This window comes from Hemicordylus capensis, chromosome 1, assembly GCF_027244095.1.
Source record: "Hemicordylus capensis ecotype Gifberg chromosome 1, rHemCap1.1.pri, whole genome shotgun sequence".
Classification (NCBI taxonomy): Eukaryota; Metazoa; Chordata; class Lepidosauria; order Squamata; family Cordylidae; genus Hemicordylus; species Hemicordylus capensis.
Window position 1 is genome coordinate 192,381,234 of NC_069657.1, and position 23,131 is coordinate 192,404,364.

The 23,131-nt window shown below is 42.0% G+C and overlaps 1 protein-coding gene across 4 annotated transcripts in view; it reads right to left on the reverse strand.

The window, feature by feature from the left end:
- LOC128331014 (sodium channel protein type 1 subunit alpha) overlaps positions 1–23,131 on the reverse strand; it is a 179,336-nt gene that overhangs the window by 42,940 nt on the left and 113,265 nt on the right. For 2 of the 4 annotated variants that reach the window (XM_053264397.1, XM_053264404.1), the window contains exons 11-17: positions 21,203–21,502; positions 19,558–19,905; positions 17,947–18,079; positions 15,859–16,097; positions 12,513–12,686; positions 11,306–11,662; positions 7,323–7,805 (exon numbers count right to left, since the gene is read on the reverse strand). In XM_053264397.1, coding sequence (XP_053120372.1) covers positions 7,323–7,805; positions 11,306–11,662; positions 12,513–12,686; positions 15,859–16,097; positions 17,947–18,079; positions 19,558–19,905; positions 21,203–21,502 — 2,034 coding nt within the window. Of the gene's footprint in view, positions 1–7,322; positions 7,806–11,305; positions 11,663–12,512; positions 12,687–15,858; positions 16,098–17,946; positions 18,080–19,524; positions 19,906–21,202; positions 21,503–23,131 lie in introns of all 4 variants that reach the window. The other 2 variants (XM_053264383.1, XM_053264390.1) reach the window with 1 other exon arrangement.

The window sequence follows — 23,131 nt, forward strand, 5'->3', positions numbered from 1 at the left end:
AGCTACACTCCTGCTCCTCCATCTGGTTGCTTCCATCCCCCTGACCCCTCTTGGTCACGGCTGCAGCATTGCTGGTGCCTATTGGCCAAGCTGAGCCCCCTATCCCCAGAGATCTCTCCACCCTCACCCAAGCCCCACGCCTGCTCCTCCCCACAGGAGCAGCAGCAGCAGCAGTTGACCAGGCCCTTCCTTGCTGCTGCCACAGCCATGGCCGCTCATTCCCATCAGACCGCTGACAGGCCTGGGCCCATCCCTTGTCTGCCTGCCTGCCTCCGCCAATGGCCTTGGTAGGCCCAAACAGCAGCAGTGGTTGACTGGGCCCTTCATTGCTGCCAATAGATGCTGCCATGGACGCTTATTCCCCTCAGGCCACTGAGAGGCTCAAGCCCATCCCTCACCTTCCCTTCTTTCTCTTTTTCTTCCCCTCCCTCCTCTTTTTTTCTCCCCTCCACTCGCTCTTCCCCTCTGTCTTTCTTCCCCTCCCTTTCTCTCTCTCTCCCTTCCTGAGTTAACAAATCTTGTTCCCTCATCTAATTCACACAACAGCAGCCTCCTTCTCCTGAAGGGGCTCTTTCCTCTTGGGATGTGCACGGAACCGGCGGGGGCTGGTTTGGCAGTGAGGGGATGCACTTACCCCTCCCCCTGCCACATTTCCCCCACCAGTGCTTGATTTCTTAAAAATCTGTCGGGGTGGCAGCATACCTTCCTGCCACCCCACTGCCCCCTTTACCAGAAGTACTTGACATGTCATAAGCTCAACTAGAGCAATTTCAGCTACATTTTGACCTAGTACACCTTGTAATGCAGATTGTAGAGCAGACATACAAGTAGTTTCAAGGCCAGACATGAAGCTCATCAAGGCAATCACCAAGAAATATCACACACACAGAGAGTTGCCACTGTCCATTTCTTGCCACAACACTATCTCACAAACAAAGCAAACCACAACTCAAGCAAGGTTCAAGGGTGACACTTAAGTTCTGCCTTCATCAATCTGAGATCCAGCTAGTTATAGCAGCAATATTATACTCAGTGCTGAGAAAAACAAAACCACAAAATCAAACCTTCCTTCCTTCTCTCCTGATGTATCCTCTTCAAGAGAGGCATAGGGGCTATCTTTGCCTCCCAGTCCCTTTGAATTGATTTTGAATTTGAAATTTTCTCCTTTTGTGTTCCTCCGCCCTCCCCCCAGCCAATGGGGGCATAGTTGCCCCTGACAACATTTGATTTGTAAGACAATAAACCAACTGAGAAGCAAGGAGATCGCAAGCCAATCAGAAGCCAGTGCTATAAAACCAATCAGCACGGGAAAAACAGGCATCCAAAATAGCACTCAGAATATTTTGATCAGAACTGGTTCTGCTCCAAGCTCAAAACAGGCCTTCTATTTAAAGGGTGTTCTGTTTCAAGCTTGAAACACTGAAAATGGCTCATTTCGCGTTGAAACACTTCACTGGCGAAATGTTCAGCACATCTCTATTAAAAAAAATCCTTTCCAGAAATGCAAACAGCCAGTTCAGATGATACTTTTAAGCACGTGTTTAGTATATCTGTGGCTTTTAAAATCCCCACTTGGAAAATAGATTCAGATGAATGGACCGATATTAGTAATATAAACATTATATATATTAGTAAAAGGGCTTGCAGTTTGCATTAGTATTCTTCAAAATACCAACCTCTTAGTTCCTTCTGTGACTCTAGCCTGTCCTATCTCTATGAGGTTTCATTCTTCATGCTTTTCAATGGGAGAGTTTCCCCACATTTTCTGGAAAAGTAATGCCTTTTTGTAGGGTTTGTTTTTTGTGTTTGTTTGTTTTTGGGGTAGGTCTGGAACCTACTTGCAAAAACTAGATAGATTTTTCTATCCTTTGTGTGTTCGTCTGGGAGTTCCATGTCAGTGAGATAGTGAAGGTCAGCTTTAGATAGATAGCAATAGAGTGAACTCCAAACTGGGGGAAACCCTTTTATAGGAAAGGCTATAAAGCCCACAACCCCAGATTTCTGCTGGAGAGTGAAAAGACAGTTTTATAGCTGTAAGTGGGATGTTGGAAGAGAAGGCAAAGGACCAGGGGTAACCCCCCCCATGCCTTAAAGGACCTGCCTGGTAGTCTCTCCCCACCCCCAATCCTACCTTGGGCTCTCTTCTCTTGGAACCTCTCTGTGTCAGTCCTTCATCCCTGTATTTGATCTTTGATTTGAAATAAATATTGATTTGACTCCTTCACCCCCAACCTGACTAGGATCTTTCTGGACAAAATGCTCTTTCAGATCCCTGCAGGGAGAAATGCGGGGGGAGAGAAATGACTGAAGAGGCTGTAAGTGGAGCTCTGGAAGCTGCGGGACTGGAGAAGGGACTAGGGTGACCTTTAAGGCCTGGGTTGTTTTTTTCTTGTCACAACAAAAAAAAATTCATATTTGAAACGCACAGTTTTTCACATTTATTTTATACCAGAAAATGGTTGAAATTTGTAAACAGCACAGTTATCTTGTAAGCAGCATTTATCCCACCTATGTCATTTAGTGTGGCAGAGATTAAAATAAATCTCTCACAACTCTCCACCTCAGACAGGGAGAAAAAAATTGTGCCAAAAGTAAGTCCTGCCTACATAACTGGATGGTCAAATCCTGGGCTCTGTCCTGTTTACAATTCAAACTCTATGCTTGGGGAGGCGGGAACACCACATTGCAATTCAGACGATCATCTAATCACATTATAATGACTGCCTCACATCCTAAATCCTACATTACACTGAGTGTTTAAACCCAGGGTCGAGAATGTCTGGTTTTCAATTCGGATGATCATTTGAACATGGGTAGAGGAATCTAATCATGCGTTGAAAGTGTCATCTGAACTGGCACATTAACAGCTCATTCTTCTGGTAGGATGAAAAGCATCCAGCTGTTATGCAGTCAAAATGGCTTCCAGAGCTCTGGGAGCCTTCTGCTACTGTCCCTTAGCTAAGTGCAGAATGTTTGAGGTGCCGTTTAACTTGCAAAATGTTTGAATATGAATTGAAATATGGGGGCCCCCTGCCTGTTCTTCAACAAGAGATTAGGCAAACCTGTAAATTATGGCTAACTCACATATACTGTATTGTGGGACCTGTAAATGTAAGAGTAGCACTGGCTCCCACTCTTATTGTCATCAATGCCTCTGATTCGCTGCAGGAGAGAGGAACAAGTACAATTGGCTACCACACCTTGTGGTCTTCTGCAAGTACACAGAAAATGCCAACTAAGGAACTCTGGGACTTGTAGTTGTTGAGAGATATGTTATATACAACTGTCTGTCTCCCAAACTCCAAGTCCTAGAATTTCCTATAGAAGTGCTCTCTTGCTCTGTTCTAACACAGCAGGCAATAACAGCTTTATCTCTGCACTAACTCCCAGGCATAAATTTCTATCACTACAACTCCGAATGTCGGATTATAAACACCACATTCAGAGAGTCCAAGCAGAATGAAAAGGGCACTTAACTGAAGGGGAAGGAATTTTGAATTCACTGAGGGGGAGATTCATGAAATTCCCATGCACTTTATATGTTAAAAAAAATGCCCTAGAGGAAGATGTGGTCAAACTAGAGGTGTGAAAACCTAAAGAATTGGGGCATGTTCTGTCCCCTACCACCACCCAAGGTCTGAGGAAAAATTGGAAATGTAGGAAAAACTGACCTGCCTATGCCCTTTCAAAATGCTAACAACCATGTAATAAGATGTTTTATGTAAGACAATGAATAATATTGTATCAAAACAATTCTACTGTATAATATAGAGTTAAATATTATAACCTCTCAAATCTCAGGTTCACTTCAGCTTTTGCTGCTTACAGAACATACAGGAGAACCCTGTTATTTGCGGAGGTTCTGTTCCATGGGGGGTGGGGTGGATAATGAATCCATGGATGATGGAGTATGGGAATTAGGGGGTTAGGGTCCCAAACTGCCCAAAATAGCTGAAATTTGGTCCAAAATAGCTCCCATCCCCCGCCCCACCATGACCCCAAAAAGTGCCCTTTCATGTTCCAGAGTAGTCCATTGTGCTGAAAATTGGCTGAAAATAATGGTTTTTTTAAAAAGCCATAAAATGGCTCCTGAAAACAAAATTGCGGCCAGAAATGATCTCTGAGGTCATTTCCAGCCACCCCAGATCTGCGGATAAGTGGGTTTAATCCTTTCCCCTTGGAATATACCGCATATTTCCCCTTGGCAGGTACTAATTACCCGACTGTGGATACACGAAACTGTGAGTGCTGGACCCACGATTAACAAAGTCCTCCTGTACCTTTGCTGGAAGTGAGAATTTCAAAGCATTGCTCTTAGCAATACTGGCTAGTAGAGGCATTATGTTAATAGGCCTCTCTTGGTCAAATTAAGAGTCAGAACCTTTCAGTTGTTGAAAGCTAGTGCCTATTTGTGTATGTTGTTCAATGGCTCTTTCTTAGTATGTGGTATTTAGTTTCTTAATAAATCTTTGTTTTAAAAAAAATCTCAACCTACTGTCTTTAGATAATCCCTCGGGCTAAGCTTCTTTACCACCAGAGCATACTCTGCTGTGTGAGGGTTTTAATGTTTCTCTTCACACCCCTCAACGATCTTTACTAGAAAAATACACAGGCCTAGGCCCTTCCTTGCTTATGAATTGTTGCCTGCTTTCTTCTGGCCTGCATTCCAATTTGATCTGAGCCCTATTCAGATGTTACTGAGCGCTGTGGTGCTCACTGTTACAGGATCAGTAGGACGTCCCATCCTGGAGGTGCCTCACCTTCTCCTGCTGGGCACACATGACGTGCTGTTTGTCTGAAGGGAGAAGCACCCTAACCATAATGGCTGGAGTTTCTGTGAGTACTAGCAACTCTGCTCATCCGAGGTTGCTGCTCATGGAAGCTCCAGACATCATGGTTCTCCCTTCAGACAAACAGCACCATAACCATGTGCGTCCAGCAGGAGGGGGTGAGTGACAGCTCCAGGGCAGGACTTCCTTCCTGCTTCTGCTCCTGTAACCATGAGCACCAGTTCTCAGTACATCTGATTAGGGCTTTGGAGAGTCGTGGATCAACTATCCTCCTGCTTTGGCCCTCCTCAACTTGTAGATATTCTCTTGTTGTTTCAAAGAACTGCGACACTGTGTTTCACCCTTCTACAGGAAATAAGTGCCCCACTGTCCTGCCTGCTTGTGCGGAAATAGTTAATTGAAAACGAGCAGATGCTGCAAGAAGCTTGTTGTGGGTACCAAAACTTATGGATAGCAGAAAATCCTGAACTTCTCTTTCTAATCTAGATAATGCGGACTACAGGAAGACTTTCCAATTTCAAATAATAAAAGTTACCGTTTGTTTACTATAGTGTTGATGGTTCTTGTTCTACTTATTTTCAAGTCCCCCTCCCTAATTTTCAACTGGCAAAGTATCAGACATGTCCAGATCGCTCAGGTTGGAGCAGCTTGCAGGTTGATCTCTAGTGCTGCATATATTTGTAATTATTGGCTGTCATCCAGACTAAGTACCTGTACTATTCAGGAGTTACTCAAAAGGACTACTTAATTTCAATAGGATTACTCAGGAGTAACTTGCTCTGGATGTCAAGCACAGTTTAGTATACTTATGATATTCAAAAGTATAAATGCCTTAGTTTTATATCTAAAATGGAAAATCTTACATACTAAGGTGCACAAAGCTCATTTTGTGTCTTTAAACCAGGAATATTTAAATATGATACAAGAAACAAGTATTACATATATTTCAATTTACCCTACATTTCCATTTTCCCCTTCCCAAATTAGGGGTGGGCACGAGCCATTTGTGCACCCTCTGGTGGGGCGGGGAGTAGGTAAGTAGGTAAGGAGCTCTTTACCTGCTGACCCCCGCCCCACCGTTTTTCTGCTGCCGGTGCCCACTTTGCAAATACCCGCGTCGGGCTGTGGCACTGCTCCTGCAGCCTCTGCATAGCATCAGCACGCATGGCTGGTATGCATGCATGCCGCCCGTGTGTACAAATCCCAAGTGGGGCCAGCACACACACAGGTGGCATACATGCACACCAGCCATGTGCGTGCTGATGCCGTGCAGAGGAACTTGCATTATGGCACCAGCAGCAGAAATGTTACAGGACGGGGGTGGGCCGGTAAGGAGCCCCTTGCCTGCTTTTTAAGGGAACCACTCCCTGCCCTGTTGAGCCGGTTCAAATGCTGGTGCTTGAGCCAGTGCGGTGCTTCCAAGAGGAGGTGCTGAAGCGGTTCATGCACAACCCTAGTCCAAACCTCCTTTGTCTTTTCCCATGGCTTCAACATTTCTGGATATTTTCTATGTCTAGGTAGAACAGCAAAGACTGAGAGCATATTCCTGGGATCTTCTAAGCATTAGAGTAAGAGACATGTGCTCCACATTAAAGCAACATACTGTGTTATGTGGGCAGTACATGTCCCATCCATATGTCCAGTTCACATGATCCTTCCCCCTCAAAATGTGTGGGGTGGGGTATGAATTAAACACAGGTGTGTATGGCTTCTTCAGATACTGTATTACATATGCAGTGGGAAAGATAAGCATGCACCCATTCTCCCACTGTGCTGCAGGATACCAGCTGGAGAATTTGTAAAGCATCCCTTAGTCTAGAAAGAGCTCATATGAAAAGAAGGCAAATCAAGAGAAAACATATAAATATGCCTATATTTACAGCTTTCCCTATCCAACCCTAGCACAGCATCACTTCAGTGGCTATAGCTGGTGTTTACCTCATTATTTATTTTTTAAGATTGTGATCCCTTTTGGGACAGGGAAGGGAACCATCTTGTTTGTTTTTCTAGGTAAACTGCTTTGAGAATGTTTTGTTGAAAAGTGGTATATAAATATTCATAATAGTAGTAGTATTCTTTCACATTCCCTTGATGTGTGTAATATGCTTTCTGAATGGACTCTATGTCTGCTGATGAAATTCATTTCAAAAGTTCTGTTTTTCTACCATTTCAAGTTTTGTTTTTCTAATTATGCAGATCTGATAATGATACCCACATCTGCAAAACCCATTACACAACAATTTGCCATAGCATATGATAGGACTATGAAGAAAGGACTGGATTTACAATAGCAATGTCTGTGAAGTAGATGACAAAAGAGTAGATTATATTATGCTCTCTGTCACACTGGGAATACTTTGTATTTTAATTCTCTATTCAGTCATTCTTACACATTTTTACATTGCCCTTCCATACAAGAGTTTCCAGGGCAGCAAATTCCTTTGCATTATAATGCCTGGAAAAAAACACAGAAATATATCACAATTATTTATTTTTCTAAATGAAGTAGATAAGTAGTACTTAAAGGCTTACCTCTTTGCTTTCTTCCAAATCCGATTCACTGCTGAACTCTTCTGTATTTAAATTTTCAAAGTCTGATTCTCCAACAGCAATTGGCACCGTCACAGTCAGGCTTGGGTTGTTTATAAACGACATGTAATCACTTTCATCAATGATATATTTTTCCACAGTGCTACCTGTGCCTATGCCACTTGTGGTTCCATTTGCATCCTTAAGATAATCTACTAGATCTTTGCCAATTTCCATGGTATGATTAGAAATACAGCTGTTTTTATTGTTTAGGTCATCAAGGGGTTTGATTTCATCTAAAGCTTTTTGCTTCCTAACAAAGGATTTCTGGATTACTTCGTGGATTTTTCTTTTCATATAATCTATCCCTTTATCTATTCTTGCCATTGCAATCTGAAGGTTGTTCATTTCATTATCATCATCTGTGGCAGCAAGGTTGTCTGCACTAAATGAGCTCAGTAGCAAGGCCAGAAATAGATTCAGTACCTAAACAAGGGAGAGAGAGAAAGATCCCAATTTTTGCTTGGTAGACTCTTTGTGCTAAAATAATGTATTTGAGTTTGTTTGTTTTTTAATCTATAGCCCAGTTCTTAACATTGAAAATGCAAAAAGAATTCATGAATATTGAAGTCATGGCCACTCTGAAAGAAGGCAAGGGCTGACAAAGTGCCCTGTTGGGCAGGTTTGGATCAAACTCCTGTGCTGCCTGAACAAGCAGTGGGCTGCTGTCTCCTCCTCTCTTGATCCCTGATTCTCTTACTTATCCTTGGAGTATGTGGAGCAGCATGCCACACTCTTTTGCCTGCCCCCTATCCACCAATCTCCCCCCATGCCCCTATTCTCACCAAGTGAACCACATGGGATGCACTGATCTCCCATTGCCTCCCCCTTCCCCCCACCTTGTATCACTTCCTGCCACTCTAGCTTCTCCACCCGTCCCTTTACCTTTTGGAGTGGCAGGGTAAAATACAATCAGTTCAGAGGAAGGTCAGGAATGGGATGGTGGGTGGCAGGCAAATGTATGCACTGTGGCTAATGGGGAAGGTTTTGAGGGGTGGCAGACCCAGAGCTGGATGTGGTGGCTGAAGGTGGCAGGTCAGCAGAGACTGCAGCTCCTCATCCAGCTTCATTAGCATGCTGGCCCTGCTGCTAGTAAGCCCAGCCACTTCTCTCCTTCTCTTCCATTTCCTCCCCTTCTCTTCCATTATGTGTCCACCTTCCATTACCTGTCAAAAGGACACTCGTTGCCCAACTCTGTGTTAAGCCGCTGTAATGTTTTACATAGATGCAAAGGACTGCAGGATGAGAGGGAGAATACAGCTGGAACAACTTCTCATCCCATACCTTGCAGCTCATTATACCTATGTAATCTCATCCCCCAGAAGCCTTGGTCTAGTTTTGATTTCATGCAATTCTGCCAGTTTGGGCACTGTTGAGCAGTTTTGAAATAATGGGTGGCTACTGCCATTACATAAGAATGCAAGAACAGTCCTGCTGAATCAGGCACAAGGCCCATCTAGTCCAGCATGCTGTTTCACACTGTGGCCCACCAGATGCCTCTGTGGAGCCCATAGGCAAGAGGTATGTGCATGCCCTCTCTCCTGCTGTTGCTCCCCTGCAACTGGTATTGAGAGGCATTGTGCCTCTGAGGCTGGAGATGATCTCCAGCCACCAGACTAGTAGCCATTGATGGACCTGTCCACCATGAATCTGTCTAAGCCCCTTTTAAAGCCATCCAGGCTGGTGGCCATCACCACATCCCATGGCAAAGAATTCCATAGGATAATTATGCACTGTATGAAAAAGTACTTCCTCTTGTTGGTCCTAAATTTCCCGACCTTCAGTTTCATGGGGTGACCCCTGGTTCTAGTGTTGTGAGAGAGGGAGAAAAATTTCTCTCTGTCTACCCTCTCTACTCCATGCATTATTTTATACACTTGGATCATGTCTCCCCTTAGTCACCTCTTTTCCAAGGTAAAGAGCCCCAGATGCTGTAGCATCTCTTTCCTTACTCCTCTTTTAAGATTGTTTATACATGAAGCCTTGTTGTAATATCATTCAGTCTTGCAGTTAGCTACTTGCCCATTTATTCAGAGTGAGTAACAAATTTGTTTGAATGAGTACAAGTGGGCCTTGTTATTTGCAGTGGTTCCATTCTGGCCTACACTGTGGATAATGAAACCTTAAGTCAATGAGAATTGGGAGTTTGGGTTCCAGAGCCCAGGAAAATGATTTTTAAAAAATCACCAAAAAGACAGGGTAAAAGCAGAAATAAGGATGGAGCACAGTATTGTACCTTGGCCACCTCAGCTCTCCCACTCTCCAGCTCTCCCAGCAATGCCCTGCAGCTTCTCTAGTAATACATATTCATGACATTTCCTCTAGGAATGTGCATGGAACTGCGATGGGGAGGTTTGAAGGCAGTGGGGGTGCCACTTTAAAAGTGGGGGAGGGTGCACTTACCCCTCCCGCCGTCCGTCCCCCCCAGCATCCATTTCTCTAACAGCTAATCTCCCTGCTGCCCCATTGCCCCAGTTGGCCAGATAGGGCCGAAAGTTCCAGACGCACCTGCAGGCACGGGCCAGCACACGGGCACGGGCCAGGCCAGCATATGGAGGTGTGTCTGGAACTTCCGGCCCTATCCGGCCAACGGGGGCAATGGAGTGGCAGGGAGGTATGCTGCCGCCCCGATTAGCTGTTAGAGAAATGGACGCCAGCAGGGGAAAAGCGACGGGAGGGATAAGTGCACCCTCCCCCGCTCTTAAAGAGGCACCCCACTGCCATCAAACTGGTGGAACTGCCAGTTCTTTGAACTGGTTCGGAGGCCCACAAAGGGCCTCCGAGCCGGTTCCATGCAGATCCCTAATTTCTTCACCCCACTGTTGAAGTCCAGCACTTAGCAGCACAAGCCCCTTGGCCTGATTAGTTGGTAGGCCAGCCAAAGAGGCAGTACAAAATTAAATCCAATTCAAGTTAACACACACTAAGGTGTGTGTGAGAATCAAGGAGTGAGAGGAGAATCCATTTTCAATGGATAATTAAAATCAATTTTTAATTTTTAATTTAAACTGATTTTTTAATTGCAGTTTAGGTTAAATAACACAGTACTGTAATTATCAAAATTAAAATTAAATTTTAATAGATTTTTAATTAAAAATAAAATAATAATTTTATAATATTATAATTTATTATAATTTTAATAATTAAAATTAAATTTATAAAAGTGATAATTAGCATCTTATGACAGCAGCACAATGTTGCAAGAGGCTCCAGAAAGTGACTCCAAAAAGCTCCACAGGAATGGCTCAAAAAAGGCTCCCAAAGCTCCAGAGCAATGGCTCTTGAAGGCTCCCAATGTCTCTTTAAGGATACCAAAGGCTGCCAAATGCTACCCAGAATGGCTTTTAGAAGCACAAAAAATTCTAAACATGCAGAACAAAGCACTCCATTTCCTCCTCTAAACTCTCACAAATGAGACCTTGGGTTAGGGCGGTATAAAAATGTGCTAAACAAACAAACAAACCCATGGGCATATGCAGCAAGAGTACAACCATGTAAGGGCAGAACTGCACTGCTGAAAACCATGAATATGCGAAGCCACATACCATGGATAATGAGGTAGAGTATATATTGCCCAACCACAGATACACGAAACCATGAATGCCAAAACTGCAGATAACGAGGGCCACCAGTAATCTGCAGACTTAACACTCACATTGATAAAATATTATCAAAGGCTGGCAAATACTTTTGCCAGTCAGTTCTAGCAAATAATAAGAATGAATATTAAACTTTCAGCATAATGTCTGATAATCATATGGGGGGAAATCCCTGAAAATAATCTGTTTTAAGAGCTTTGGTGAAGCAACCTAGAGCTCTTCACTGCTACCTTATCTCAGCATCATTATGATCCAAAAATTTTTTTAATTGGTTTTTTTTGTTTTTAAAAGGTTTTAAAAGATTTTCGTTTTTAAAAGGTCACATACCACTAAATTTCCAATCACCATGACCATCATGAAGACTGTAAGGCACATGGCTTGACCTGCAACTTCCATACAGTCCCACATAGTCTCTATCCATTCTCCACAAAGTACTCGGAACACGATCAAGAAGGAGTGGAAGAAGTCGTGCATGTGCCAGCGTGGAAGCTCACAGTCTTTTGCAATCTTGCACACACATTCCTTGTAGCTTTTACCAAACAGCTGCATACCAACCACAGCAAAAATGAAGACAATGATGGCCAGGACCAAGGTCAGATTTCCCAAAGCACCCACAGAGTTGCCAATGATTTTTATGAGCATGTTTAGTGTTGGCCACGATTTGGCCAATTTGAAAACTCGCAGCTGAAAAACAAAGAGCAATTTATCACTATCAGGATGAAGCCAAGGTAGTGCAAAAGTTGTAGTAGTCACAACTAAAACTCCAATCATAAGCATAGTTACCTGGAAGTAAGTCTAATTGAACTCAATGACATTTACTTCCAAGCAAAATTTCTTAGATGTGTGCTATAAAGCTGTAATCCTGTGCACACTTAAATCTTACCAGCTGACATCCTAATGGTGTGTGTGTGCAGCTAAAGGGTGTCCAGCTCCAATAGTAGGTGTCCTAGCTTTGTAAGCATGTGTTGTCGGATGATCTCCCCTTTCTCAGAAGCACTCTCAGCAACACTAAGCTGTGTCCCTCAACCCTCAGGAACATAACTGCATATTGCTCTGAGCACTTTCAGATTTTTCAGAAAGGGAGGGAGGGAGAGAGAAAAAGAGAGAGTGAGAGAGAGAGAGCCTCAGCGAGAGCACCCATGCTTCCAAACTGGGGACACTACTACTGCAGCACACACGCAGCATTTCTCAGGATGTCAGCCACTGAAACTAGTGGAACTTACTTTGGAGCAAGCATAGCTAGAGTACGCAGACTATTTTACTGTTTTAAGTAGGTTTTAGGCAGAACTACATTTTGCAGGATTGTGACCTATACATTTGATGTTTTCGGTCAAAGAGAGAAGTTTAAAAGCCAAGATTCTTAGCGTTTTTAACACAACCAATAAGAAGGAAGATTATTCATCTGGAACAGATAGACTATATTAAAGGTTCAAGCGTGATAATAAATTATTTGCATGTGTCCTGGAAAAAATGCTAAATTGATGCTTATATTTGTAAGAAGCAGTGATGACATTTTGTTTTGAGATATATTTACCAATCTGAAAGACCGGAGAACAGACAGCCCTTCCACATCTGCAAGGCCAAGTTCAATCAAACTGAGGGTGACAATAAAGCCATCAAAAATGTTCCAGCCTTCTTGGAAGTAATAGTAGGGATCCATGGCTACTAGTTTGAGAACCATTTCTCCTGTGAAGATTCCAGTGAAAACCTAAATGTGAAATGTAAACGTCTCAATTTCCAAAAGATTAAAACAGTTGACAGATTTATGCAGACTTTTATTATTAGGATGCCAGTAGCTATAAGAAATCTAATGTAAAATCTTTATTTCCAAAAATCTGTTGTTTGGGAGTATACATTAGTTCATGACTGGATTTTGTCGCACCCCCTCCGCCGCTAAAAAGGAGCACATTGGTACTGGAAGACACACACTGGGAACTATACAACACTCAGTTGCATGTGTGTTTTCTCCAATTCTTTTTTCCAAAGCAGCTGCAGAAAACCCAGTTTAGATTTTTATTTTTTCTTTGAAAGGCAAAAGTATCTTGGAAGGAATTATTCTGATGGGTCGGGGTGTGGGGGGAGGATGGCCCAAATGCCCCACAGATTTGCATAAACTTCTGATCTAGATTGATTAAGGTAAAACTGCTTAAGGTTGGAAAAAATGAGGGAAAACATTCACATGACTCTCACATGTACATTGACAATCAGCTCTGTCTCTCTCAGCTCTCATCAGATTCATCCTCAGTGTGTTTGCTCTGTCTCTTTCTGCCTCTCGGCTTTCTACCCCTTAGGTTTCCTAGCTCTCACAATGCATTGTGCACACTACAGAGGAGGGGTGATTTTTGTTGCTTTCTTCTTCCCTCTGAAGCTGACTATGACTCCCAAAATAGACATTCTTGAGGTTGTGCAGCCCTCAGGGACATATTTTTTGGGAGTCATAGTAGGGAAGGGGAGATCAGCTAAAATTGGCTCTTCCCCATAGTGCATGAGAAACATTAGCTGCACACGTGCTTTGTTAGTCTGGATACCAGCTAATGGATATTATTATAGGTATCTATGTCTAATTCATAGTAGGCATCTAATTCAGTTTCATTATTTTGGATAAGCCTTTTTGTGCATATATTCTGGTACATGTACCACAACAGAATCTGCTACAGTGATAAAATAAATTACAGTTAAGACAGACATTCCAGATCATGCAAAGTAATGATGATCAGGTTGTGATGTGATACGTCTGAAACAGAAACATCTCATACTGATAAGGTTCAATCTAATTTAGTTACTATACTTCTTGGATTCATTGGTGTACCTAAATTCAGGTGGTAACAATGGCCAGAAATAATTTGTAAATTACTATGAGGGAGAAAGATGAACTCAGTACAGAACATTACCCTATAAATGTTCACCCACTGAACAACCTTTAAAATGTGATTATACAAATACTTGTATTGTAAAACATATAGAACAAAAGTGTATGGAAAAATGCAATAAGGCAGTTGAAATATATATAGCAAAAAACCAGCTATTGGATTTAGTATTAAAGAACAATCCAAAGTGAATTCAAAGTCAACGTATCAATATAATTAGATTTTGGGATTGCATAGATAATAAATAATATTAAATAACATTCATAAAAACAATTCCTTAATACAAATAGACATATAGCCTCTACATCTAAGATCATAGAAGATAATTAAAGCCCATATTTATATACAGAAATGTCTATTCAGATTTCATAAAAGTTCTTATAAAGCCTCCATTTAGAGTTTTGTCATTAGCCAAGTTCTATTTGGAAGGGGAATGAAGACAATTTTGGTCATTCCAGTACTACTGTAGTCTCCAAGGAGGCTGGTATCAAACATGTAATTATAACCAGATGGGTTTCAACCAATGACTGGCTTTCCTCAGTGGCAAGGGTTGAATATTTCCATTCTCCTTATAGGGAATCAGTAATTGATAAATAACAATGTATCAAAAACAGAGGCTAAGAAGCACTGTGTAAGTTACTGAAAGAGGGGTCTTTCTGGCTAGCAGCCCTGGGATAGAGACATTTACTTTCACGAATTTTTAGAAATTGCCGATTCCCTATACGGAGAATGGAAGTATTCAACCATTGCCACTGAGGAAGACCGACCATTGGTTGAATCTGGGCTGAGAGCTAGCATGCAGTGTGTATGGGTGCAGTTTTATTGCTGAAAATTGACCCCCATCATAGTGATTTGCTGTAAATTGTCACTTTGGGCATAAATTGGTACTTTGCGGCAGTATATCCAACATGCAAGCACAAGAGTGGGAAGTGTTGACTCCCCTCACCATGTGCCATGCTCCCAGCCCAGATCAGGGGCCCCTGTGGGTAATATTTAAAGAAAAAAGGACAACTTCCATGTTAAATCCATCTTGGAATGAGAAGTTTGTTGTCATGTGTAATTTGGCCCTTGGACGTGGTATAACTTATCTCTTCACTCAGAATTCTCCTGCAGCTACACATTGCAGAGAAGACTCAGTGGTGGTGGAAAAGCTATCTTTCAGGGAAGATTGGTAATAATGGAAAGTAATCTTGTCATTGAGCAACTCTGAGAAACCCCAGAGGCCCCCAGAAGTGCACACAGTTTCAAATCCAATCACAGACATTTGATTAGAAGAATGTGTCATCCTTACCATTTAGGCCAGTAACAGTAATTAAGCGACTTGAGCCCAGTCAAATTAGTTCCTAGCCTTCTCTTTCCTGCCCTTTTCTCTTCCTGCTTCCAAAATGTAAAATGACCTCATCCCTTCTCCCAGTCCTTAAAAGCTATTCAATCTGAAGTTTCTTCCAAGCCTTCAACTCAGAGATTCTGCTATCCCAAACTTGCTTCCCACTAAAATATAATGTGTTATTGTAGCGGCATTTTTCTTCCCTTCACGTGGGGCTTGCTTTGAGACAAAGGCTGGGTAAAATCCACTACAATTATGATGCAAAAGTGGAAGGTATGCCCATTTATGCCTTAACACTCAGTAATGTGGTGTAGTCAGTTCTTCAGTATGTTTCTTTCAGTGTGCTCAGCTAAGACAAAAACTAACACAACAACCTGCCACAGAAATAATATGCTGCTTTCTAAATTCCTGATGTTTTCTAATATTTTCAAAAACCGTATATGACTTAATTCAGTCAGTTCATTATACCATTACACTGAATACGAACAACAAAAGTACACATCTTTATTTTTGGCAGATGATCACAGAGTTATACCAGAAAAGTTGGCAGCTATAGTGTTAGCATATATAACTATCTGAAAGTTCAATATCTCTAGTTGGTTTTCATTTAATGCACCTTTAAAATTCAGGTACAATTTTAAAACAAGGACTGTTTAAAGATGCAGATATCCAATGAATAGACTCACCAGGTTTCCAACGATAAGCACGTTACTGAATTCATCTGTCATGGGGTAATGCTCCATTGCCATAAACAGTGTATTTAAAACAATGCAAATTGTAATAGCAAGATCAACAAATGGATCCATCACAAATATGTTAACTAGATGCTTTACTCTCAACCAACATGGACAGCAGTCCCAGATCAAAAAAATGTTTGCAAATTTGTACCAACAAGGTGGACATTTCTGTCGTGATTCTTCAAGTTCTGTTCAAAAGAAAGAAGACACTGTGTCATGCTGACCATTCCTAAATTAGCTACGTCAAACACGACCTAGATAAAACAAAAAATGGGAAGTCTACTGTTTCTGCTTCCTCTGGACCTGAGTCCAGACATAAAGAAATAAAAGGAAAAGGAAGAAATTGAGTAATGCAGAAAACTGAGTTCTGAGAAGAACTCAGAAAAGTGTTATAGCAATATTAAAAGCATAGAAAGGAGGATAGGCGGGCAGAGATTTATAATACACAAAGTATTATTCCACTAGCTGATCTGGCGCAGACCAGCTGCGCCCCTAGTTCTCCCTGTCATTTCCGCCCTCCCTTCAGCCCCAGTCCATTCTCCATCCTTTCTCCCACTCCCTTCAGCCTCAGTCTGTTCTCTGTCCTCCCCACCTTCAGCCCCAGTCCATTCTCCATCCTTCCCCCCCTCCCTTCAGTCCCAGTCCGTTCTGTGCTTGGCTTTCCTTTCCCTCCCTGCCCACCGGTGGCAGTTTCCCTCACTGGCCAGTGTTGCCAGCACTTTCCTTCCCCGTGGGCCGGGCTGGGCTGCGGGAACTTTCCCTCCCTGCGGGCCGGGCTATGAGAGCTTTCCCTCCCCACCCACCAGTGGCACTTCCCCCCCACACTGGCCGGCTGCTGCTGCTATTTTCTCCTCCTCCCCGTTGCTGTCTCTCAGGCAGCTGCTTGCAAACTCTTGCAAGAGCTGCCACACATGGGATTAGCGACGGGTACATTTAGGATATATATATATATATATATATATATATATATATATATATATATATATATATATAGATGCCTTTACTGAATGAATTTCTGTAAGAGCAGGCCCAGTCCAAGTCTCCATAATGACTGAGGTAACATGGCAAGCTGCTGTCCCCCACCCAGTAGTGTTTGATCTCACCACTTGCTCTCCTCACCCATGGCATACAGTGAGTATTACACACTAATCTCCCCTGTGTCAACTTTGGCTCTAAAACTAGCAAGAACTGAATGGCAGCCTGGCAGGTATTCTTGCAAGTAATTTTGTGACTCAAAGCAACACACAAATAATAGGCTCCCTTATGTCAATGGATCTGAATAATTTTGCTTTTCCTTCTGAAGCTAGGAGATCCAAACAGAGTTTTGTCCTCAGGTGACAACTATCTAGTCATGGTTATGGTTATGGTTATGGTTATGGTTTCTGGACCCTAACCAGTGTGATGGTCTCTGGACCTATCTAGTCACTATCATTTTCTGGGCCCTAAAAATACTGGTTTGAAAAAACTTCCCAGATCTCTTTTAAAATATGCAGCATGGTTTCAAATGTCAAGGCACTATGTTCATTCGATCTCATAATGTTAGACTTTTCTGTTTCATGGTGTTCACACAAGTCTGCGGTTATTTTCCTGAGTTTTAGAATCTGGTCTTCCAGCATAAACCTCCAGGTTGTTCTCTCACACTTTTTGTTAGGTTATTTGTTGATAATTTCCCCCAAATACTTTCCATCAAATCTGATGGATATTTTCTACTTTTTATATGCACAACATTGAATATGATGGCCGACATTCAGACTATTGCGATGCTGGTGCTACAGGGGAGGGGTGGTTTTCACCAATTTTCCCTTCCCTCTGAAGCCTACTGTGTCTCCCAAAAATATAAGGGCATGATCCTCAGGGAAATGGAAATAGAAAATATCCATCGGCATTTGATAATGCTCAGTGTGTTCCACCACAGCTTTGTGCACTATCTTGGTATTCCAAACTTGCAAAATACAAAGCTGTATTTATTACAGGATATTTTGGGGCAAGGAATTTAGTTGTTGTTTTAAAGTAATCTCTCTCTCTCTCTCTCTCTACCTTCCATGGTGTTTGTGAGTATGCTAGCTATACTCATTGCTCTCTCTCTCAGAGTGGGGTCTTCCAAAAAATCCATAGAGACGTGAAAAGAACTTGATCTTCTCTTTTTCATGTCTGTCTCTGTAGTGGTGGCCTGCAAAAAGAGAGTGAAATATAAGACCATCTGAAGTACAGAAGTTGAAAACAGCAGCTTATATGAAGACTGTCTAAATTTGAAGGCATACATGCATCATGCTTTTGGATTATGCTTAATCATTCATGCCAAATGTATAATTTATTCTTACTTATTGTATTATTAACCTGGTATTTTAAAGTCTCAGAGTATTTCTAGTAAACATGCTGTCCTCATCTCAATAACTTTGTCATTTTTAATAATCCCAAATGACCCTCAGGAAACACCCCACGATTGCTTCTATTTTGTTTAAACTGCCTTGTTTATCCTCATTAGCATTGCAAAATCCCACTTACCCATACTTTTCAACCTCTACACCTGATTTCAGTGGGATTTACTTCCAAGTAAAGGTGTGCAGGATTGTAGCCTTGGAGAGCATGCTAGAGTTTGCCAAATGTGGATTGTGCCCCACAATGCACTACACTTGAGATGTATGCTCAGTTGTAAACATCCTCTTACTCTTCTCTTTAAAGAGTACCATTCGTAGGAGAAGAAATGAATTGGAATTAATCAGTCATCTGCTGTAACCCTAAAATCATTTACCTGTGAGCATTACAGCGTAAATCCCAGGTTATAAATAAAAAGTTGAATGATGCGGGGGGTGGATTATATAGATAGATAGATATATGATGTGTCACTTGCTCATCGTCTGCATTTAAGATGGATAGCAAGCTTTTCATTCAAACTTAATAAAATAAAATAAAGTCCAGCATTATCATGCTTCTCCAAATCAGCACAAAAAGGTTCTATTCTTTTTTATAGAGATAGCTAGAAAAAGATGTGTGTGACTTCAAATGTAAGCATATATATTTGTAATTGGAAATGTGTGGATAAATGTGGTATTTCCAATCCTGTATTTATTTATCAGCCAAAGATGGAGCATTGATTGAAAGATGCATGAAAATGCTAAATACATAAGCTGAAATTTTGGAGTGATTTTACCAGTGTTTGGGGAACCAGAACCTCTAGCCACATTGTTCGTATGTTGTAACGATACTCATGAGACAGAATGTAATCAAATTTATGTACAACCAAGGCACTTTCAGAATCCAAATGGTACCAAAGGTTATAAGCCCCCCTCTTAGTTGTGGAATAAGACAAAATTTTATTGGACCTGGCCAGAAATTAACAGCCAGGTAAAGTAATATCTAGCAAGGTTTTCTGAATATAAAACACACAAAGCAAGATATTTTGCACATTCTCCAGATATTTTTTCCACTGTTTTGCTTTGCAAATGTTAAAGCTTTACAACTGTTTTTGTTAGTAAAGAAAAGATATTACAAGATGCAGGAGCATTCACAGCTTGACCAACCAAGGATCATTCTCAAGGGATTCCATTCTGTAGACACACTGGCTGGTGCATTAAGGAAAGGCCACCATGCCTTAACTATTTAAAACTTCCTTACATTGTCATCAGTAGCTGGTTTATCTATTATCACCTCTGGCAGAAGCTGTCCAACAGGCGATGTAGGAACAGATGGTCCACCAACCAAGGAAACCACCCCATTGCAATCCACAGTGCTGTGCATCTTCCCATTCACTGGAAACACTGCCAGCATCCTGGATGACCTACTGGCCTGACTAATGTTACTGTTGCGCCGTTCACCATGTCTGCGCGGCACAAAAAGGGAATCTCTTCTGCTATCATTATCTTCAAATGTGCTGTGCTCATCATCAGCAAAGTCATTCTCTGATCCTATATCCTTTGCTCTACCTCTGAAGCTGAAAAGGCTTGTTCTGCTGTTGCGTCTTGGGGAAAAGAGGGAGCCACGCATGCTCAGCAAAGACTGCAGGGAAATACAGAAGAACACAGTTGTTAGCTAACATCCTTTACAGCCCTGCCTCCTCTGCATGTCAGAAACAGGGTTTGCAAATTGCAGTTTTATTTTTTCTCACATATTCTTTTTTCAAGGACCACATACTGGTCTTTGAGTTTCATAAGCTGCATGGAACTGAAAGCAATATTCTGCTGTGTTAAAACAGTTGGTCCGTGGATGAAGAAGACTGCAGCCCACCATGCTGGGTGATTACAGAAACTTGAGAAACAGAGCAAAGGGTCCCGCAAACACTCACACAAGAACTGAATGTTAAAGAAACTGAAAAACCCAAGTTCATGGGGAAAAAGATAATTGGTTAACTAGATCTACTAAGACAGCAGCCCTATGTCCACTGATGTGGGAATAATCCCAATTGAACTCAAGGGGAATTACTTCTGTGTAAAAATGCATAGGACTGCACCGCACATCTCTTTTCTCCTATCTTTGCACTGAAGTCTAGAGGGGTGAGGGTGATGGAAATGTACCAGATCAGGATTCTCTCTAATTTTGTTCATCTGTGTGTGGAATGAGTTTTGTTCTGGGTGGCAGTATCAAGGCAGTGTGTGTGCACATGCATTCAGAGTGGGGCCTTCCTGATTCAACCTGAGCGGGATCTAAAATGACCTGAGGGGACATCAGAAAATGTGTGAGTGAGCGCGCATGGGCACGCCTAAGAGGGAACAGTGTACTAGATGCTTCTGCTTGGTCTGAACAAAGATTAATGCAAGAGACTTCTGAAAAGAAGACTCAAACTTATTCAAACTCGTTGCCTACTCCAACCTCTCCCCTGCCACCCGTCACTCAATAATTCTAAATATCTAAGTTGATCTGTCTGCAACACAATAGATCCCTGTGATGCTGACCTAATATTATGGTTCATGATGTGCTGCAGAAATGGCCATTATCCTATAAGTAGGCATACTGAGCCTACTTAAGAAGCACATTGAAATATATTAAAACCTACTATAAAACGTGCATGTTCAAATCATTTTGACAACTCTGACAAATTTCTATGGAACTTTGTGATGTACATCTCCCTCATAACCAAATACATTCTCAAAAATTCTCTTCCAAGTGTTGTAGGCAAGAGGATTTCCATTTGAACCACTAGATGACAGTAATTAATGAGCAAGGTTTTTAAAAGATCAGTCACCCCCAGTAAGGTCATAGTGCAGTAAGGTCAAGGTCATAGTGCAGTCCCTGTAATTTGACCACAGCTTTGCAACAGAAAATACTGATTCAATTTCACAACTCTGATATAGTATACCTGGTGGGGAGAAGAGTGTTTCCGTTCTAATGTTAACCTATTCCCTTCAATCGAGAATCGGCAACCTTTTCTCCTGATGCTATCTTCTGATTCAGATCTCTGAAACTCATCTTCATCCTTTTCCTCTCCTCCAGATTGTTCTTTTTGTTTTCTTTTCTTCCTTCTATTTCTCCTTTCTTTAGCACTCTTTGAACTCAATTTTGACGCTTCAGAAGAACTTTCAGAAAGCCCCCCTATTCCGCCTCCTGCACTGGGATCTTTTGATTCTGCCGATGCTGTTGCTGCTGCTGTCGCCGCTGCCTGCCATACAGCAGTAACAGTTTCACGTTACTAAGCTCATGGGAAACAAGAGTATTCTTAACTTAAACATTAGAAAGATCATAAGAAATGTCCTTGGGTGATGCCATCATATTTTGATTTTCAAAAATTAAAAGGTTTCTCCTTTGTTTTCTGTCTACCTATGATTAGGCAAGTCAGATTCCTGTTCTGGACCTATAATTAGATGTAGTTCCCTCTTGATATACTGTGATACTCGGTTTCTGACACTTAAAATGAAACCTGAATCAAATTTCAATTTCTGTTGAAATGCCAAGTGTGGCAAGTTTCCTAAAACAATAATTCCCTTATGGATCTTCTTTTGAACAAGGCTATAAGATTTGCATAGTTTATCAGGTAGAGCAAACATCCCAATTAATGGGAATTTTAAAATTCCCACTCCCAAAACACATACTTGCAATGCTGAAACTAGCTTTCCTAATACATAAGAACAGTCCTGCTAGTTCAAGCCCAAAGCCCATCTAGTCCAGCATCCTGTTTCACACAGTGGCCCACCAGATGCCTCTGGAGAGCCCACAGGCAGGAGGTGAGGGTGTGTCCTCTCTCCTGCTGTTGCTCCCCTGCAACTGGTATTAAGAGGCATCATGCCTTTGAGGCTGGAGGTGGTCTACAGTCACCAGACTAGTAGCCATTGAAAGAATTGTCTTCCATGAATTTGTTTAAGCCCCCTTTAAAGCTGTCTAATCTGGTGACCATTACCACATCCCATGCCATGGAATTCCATAGATTAATTACCGTTTTGGGCAGTATAAAAATGTAATAAATAAATAAATAAATAAATAAATAAATAAGAGCTGTGTGAAAAATTACTTCATCTTGTCAGCCCTAAATTTCCCAACCTTCAGTTTCATGGGATGACCCCTGGTTCTAGTTTTGTGAGAGAGGGAGCAAAATTTATCTCTGTCCACTCTCTCTACTCCATTCATAATTGTATACACCTCAATCATGCCTCCCCTTAGTCGCCTCTTTTCCAAAATAAAGAGCCCCAGATGCTGTAGCCTTGCTTCATAAGGAAGGTGCTCCAGGCCCCTGATCATATTGGTTAAAAACATAAGAACATAAGAACAGCCCTGCTGGATCAGGCCCAAGGCCCATCTAGTCCAGCATCCTGTTTCACACAGTGGCCCACCAGATGCCACTGGAAGCCTATAGCAGGAGTTGAGGGCATGCCCTCTCTCCTGCTGTTACTCCCCTGCAACTGGTACTCAGAGGCATCCTGCCTTTGAGGCTGGAGGTGGCCCTCCGACTAGTAGCCGTTGATAGACCTCTCCTCCATGAAGTTATCCAAGCCCCTCTTAAAGCCATCCAGGTTGTTGGCTGTCACCACATCTTGTGGCAGAGAATTCCACAAGTTGATTATGCGTTGTGTGAAAAAATACTTCCGTTTGCTGGTCCTAAATTTCTCAGCAATCAGTTTCATGGGATGACCCCTGGTTCTAGTGTTATGTGAGAGGGAGAAGAATTTCTCTCTGTCTACTTTCTCCACTCCATGCATGATTTTATAGACCTCTATCATGTCTCCCTGCATTCGCCTTTTTTCTAAACTAAAAAGCCCCAGGTGTTGTAGCCTTGCCTCATAAGAAAGGTGCTCTA